Source organism: Mchenga conophoros, linkage group LG7, assembly GCF_057382185.1.
Source record: "Mchenga conophoros isolate Kocher_MC1m ecotype Shallow Benthic linkage group LG7, M_conophoros_male_GT1.1, whole genome shotgun sequence".
Lineage (NCBI taxonomy): Eukaryota > Metazoa > Chordata > Actinopteri > Cichliformes > Cichlidae > Mchenga > Mchenga conophoros.
This window is the reverse complement of record NC_140532.1, coordinates 68,274,303-68,278,347: the sequence shown is the minus strand read 5'-3', so window position 1 is coordinate 68,278,347 and position 4,045 is coordinate 68,274,303. Positions and strand designations below refer to the sequence as shown.

The following is a 4,045-nucleotide window of genomic DNA, read 5'->3' as shown; positions in this document are numbered from 1 at the left end:
CCGTGACAGGCAGTACAATCCGGTGAAACATCAAACCAGGCCGTCCCGCTCTCGCGTATTTTAGCGTTCTCTGCTGAACAGTGTTGAATTATGAACTTGGTGGCGATCAATCTGCGGACTGATTGGTGTGCGTGTGGGAGAGCGTGGACAGCTGTGGCTGATGCTGAGTGTCCTGAGAGCAGCTCAGTGAACTTTGAGGATCTAAGCCCACACCGCCTCCGCCTAATCTGATTAGTGGGGACTATAATTAGCAGAGTGCCAGCAAGGAGAATACTTCCCGCGTCAGTGGAAGTCCGGTCGCTGCTTTTCGGTGAAACCAGCTGAAGTCCATCTCTAATGGCCACGTCCACGGATTTTCAGAACGAGGCTGCAGGAATTTCCACGTTTGCAGGTAGGAGCACAGCGAGGAAGCCGAGTTCGGTGCATTAACTGATTAGATTAGATTAGATTAGATTAGATAGAACTTTATTAATCCCTCGGGTGGGTTCCTCTGGGAAATTCGATTTCCAAAAAAGCACAGCACCGACAGAAGTTACAGAGTTATACACACACACACACACACACATATATAAATACAGAGACAATATAAATAAAATATACAAAGGGGATAAATAGAATAAATAGGAATAAAAATAAAAATACAAGTGAATGAATTGCACATTTCAAGTATTGAGTCTATTGCACTGTTGACTATTTACAAAAATATTGCACAAAAGGTATTGCACAGTGAGGTGAAGAGGCACTACAGCTTAGTTGTTCCCCCCTCCTTTGTCCTCCTGTTTCCCCTCCCTCTCCCCTCCAGAGAGGAGTTAAACAGTCTGATGGCGTGTGGGACAAAGGAGTTTTTAAGTCTGTTAGTTCTTGTCTTGGGGAGAAGCAACCTGTCACTGAACAGACTCTTCTGGTTGTTTATGGCCGTGTGCAGAGGATGTCTGGCATTGTCCATAATGTCCATCAGTTTCTTTAATGTCTTTAATGTTTCTTTAATGTCAACTGCTGTTGATCCCAACACTCCACAGGCCATTTCAGGAGGCACGCCGTCACAGGTTCTCTCTCACAAACGTCATCCTGTTTGGAAATCATACTTTGAGATGTAAACAATAGTTACTACTACGAATATTGATTTGCTGCAGTGAATCCTGGGTAAAGTGAGCAGCCTCTCTCCGGCTGCACTGAGGGGGAAACAATGCGAGTCGGCTGATCCTCTGCAGAGGCTAAGCAGTTTAACAGAGACGTTTTCATGCTTTTTTAAGCATCTTTCATTAAAGCCCTCTGCACCGGCGCCTCTCCTCCTCCGCCTCCTCCTCGGGTGCTGATGATGCTCAGGAGGGCGAGCCCACCGAGGGCTTCCTGCTGGATGGAGTAATGACTCGGAAAAGCTCTTTCATCATCTCCACGGCGAGCCCCCCAGCAGGCCCGCCCCTGGAATGACACTGTTCTGCTGTTTTATCATATCAAAAAGTTATGTTCACAATTTGCACGAACAAAGTCGAACACTGAGGGAAGTGTGGCGGCGGCGTTTCCCCCGTATTCTCAGTGGCACGACTCTTTTGTGAAGATTTTCACATGAAAGGAGCGCTCGTTTGTTTCCTCCAGCAGCTCCCGAATGAGCTCAGCCCGCAGGGCAGATGTCCAGAGGTTACTTAAAGACTGTGTGTTTAATTAATTGGAAAACACTCGTTTTTAATAGTTATTATTCAAGTATGAAATGCAATCCTTGTAATCTGTGTGCACACATAATTAGCACCCATGAGATTTCAGCATGCAGTGCTTCAGAGAGGAGACGGTCACATCAAACCGGTGCACATCCTCATTCAATGGTTGTTTACACGCTGATCAATGAGCACTGTAATCAGATGAGAGGCAGAATTTAAGAGTGCAGCGGCAAGTCCATCGGCAGGAAATCAGTCTGCACTCAGGTCTGATCCTCTCACGGCTGTCTGACGATGTGCTGGATATCCGGGCTCAGACCGAAGCTGTTTGCATTACAGAAAACCTCTACAAACCAGGTGTGAGGGGACAGGTATGAGGGGGGACAGGTGTGACAGAGGACAGGTGTGAGGGAGGACAGGTGTGAGAGGGGACAGGTGTGAGAGGACAGGTGTGAGAGGGGACAGGTGTCAGGGGGGACATGTGTGAGAGGACAGGAGTGAGGAGACAGGTGTGAGAGGACATGTGTGAGGGGGTACATGTGTGAGTGGACAGGTGTGAGAGAGAACAGGTGTGAGGTGACAGGTGTGAGAGGGTACAGGTGTGAGAGGACAGGTTTGAAAGAGAACAGGTGTGAGGGGACAGGTGTGAAAGAGAACAGGTGTGAGGGGACAGGTCTTAGAGGGGACATGTGTAAGGGGGACAGGTGTGAGAGAGAACAGGTGTGAGGGGACAGGTGTGAGAGGACAGGTGTTAGAGGACAGGTGTGAGAGAGAACAGGTGTGAGAGAACAGGTGTGAGGGGGTACAGGTGTGAGGGGACAGGTGTGAGAGGGGACAGGTGTGAGAGGACAGGTGTGAGAGAGAACAGGTGTGAGAGGACAGGTGTGAAGGGACAGGTGTGAGGGGACAGGTGTGAGGGGGGACAGGTGTGAGAGGTCAGTGTAAGAGAGAACAGGTGTGAGAGGACAGGTGTGAGGGGGGACAGGTGTGAGGGATGACAGGTGTGAGGGGGGACAGGTGTGAGAGGACAGGTGTGAGAGGGGACAGGAGTCAGGGGGGACAGGTGTGAGGGGGGACAGGTGTGAGAGGACAGGTGCGAGAGTGGACAGGTGTGAGGGGGGACAGGTCTTAGAGGGGACATGTGTAAGGGGGACATGTGTGAGAGGAGAGGTGTGAGAGAGAACAGGTGTGAGGGGACAGGTGTGAGAGGACAGGTTTGAGAGAGAACAGGTGTGAGAGAACAGGTGTGAGGGGGTACAGGTGTGAGGGGACAGGTGTGAGAGGGGACAGGTGTGAGGGGGTACAGGTGTGAGGGGACATGTGTGAGGGGGGACATGTGTGAGAGGACAGGTTTGAGAGAGAACAGGTGTGAGAGGACAGGTGTGAAGGGGGGACAGGTCTGAGGGGGGACAGGTGTGAGAGGACAGCTGTGAGAGAGGACAGGTGTGAGGGGACAGGTGTGGGAGGACAGGTGTGAGGGGGGACAGGTGTGAGAGGTCAGTGTGAGAGAGAACAGGTGTGAGAGGACAGGTGTGAGGGGGGACAGGTGTGAGGGAGGACAGGTGTCAGGGGGGACAGGTCTTAGAGGGGACATGTGCGAGGGGGGACATGTGTGAGAGGACAGGTGTGAGGAGACAGGTGTGAGAGGACAGGTGTGAGGGGACAGGTGTGAGAGGACAGGTGTGAGAGGACAGGTGTGAGAGAGAACAGGTGTGAGAGGACAGGTGTGAGAGGGGACAGGTGTGAGGGGGGACAGGTCTTAGAGGGGACATGTGTGAGAGGACAGGTGTGAGAGAGAACAGGTGTGAGGGGACAGGTGTGAGGGGGGACAGGTGTGAGGGGACAGGTGTGAGGGGGTGACAGGTCTGAGGGGGGACAGGTGTGAGAGGACAGGTGTGAGAGGGGACAGGTGTGAGAGGGGGGACAGGTCTTAGAGGGGACATGTGTGAGAGGACAGGTGTGAGTGGGGACAGGTGTGAAAGAGAACAGGTGTGAGAGGGGACAGGTGTGAGAGGGGGGACAGGTCTTAGAGGGGACATGTGTGAGGGGGGACATGTGTGAGAGGACAGGTGTGAGTGGGGACAGGTGTGAAAGAGAACAGGTGTGAGAGGACAGGTGTGAAAGAGAACAGGTGTGAGAGAGGACAGAGCTGAGTCGGGACAGGTGTGAGAGGACAGGTGTGAGAGGACAGGTGTGAGAGAGAACAGGTGTGAGAGGACAGGTGTGAAAGAGAACAGGTGTGAGAGAGGACAGAGCTGAGTCGGGACAGGTGTGAGAGGACAGGTGTGAGAGGACAGGTGTGAGAGAGAACAGGTGTGAGAGGACAGGTGTGAGAGGGGACAGGTGTGAGGGGGGACAGGTCTTAGAGGGGACATGTGTGAGAGGACAGGTGT

At 52.4% G+C, this 4,045-nt stretch overlaps 1 protein-coding gene across 1 annotated transcript in view; it reads left to right on the top strand.

Annotated features, from left to right (window-relative positions):
- The first annotated feature begins 248 nt into the window (after positions 1 to 248).
- Positions 249 to 4,045, top strand: part of LOC146571707 (uncharacterized) — a 72,190-nt gene continuing 68,393 nt past the window's right edge. The window contains exon 1 of the mRNA XM_085281029.1: positions 249 to 391. Coding sequence (XP_085137155.1) covers positions 337 to 391 — 55 coding nt within the window. The 5' untranslated portion in view covers positions 249 to 336. The remainder of the gene's footprint in view (positions 392 to 4,045) is intronic.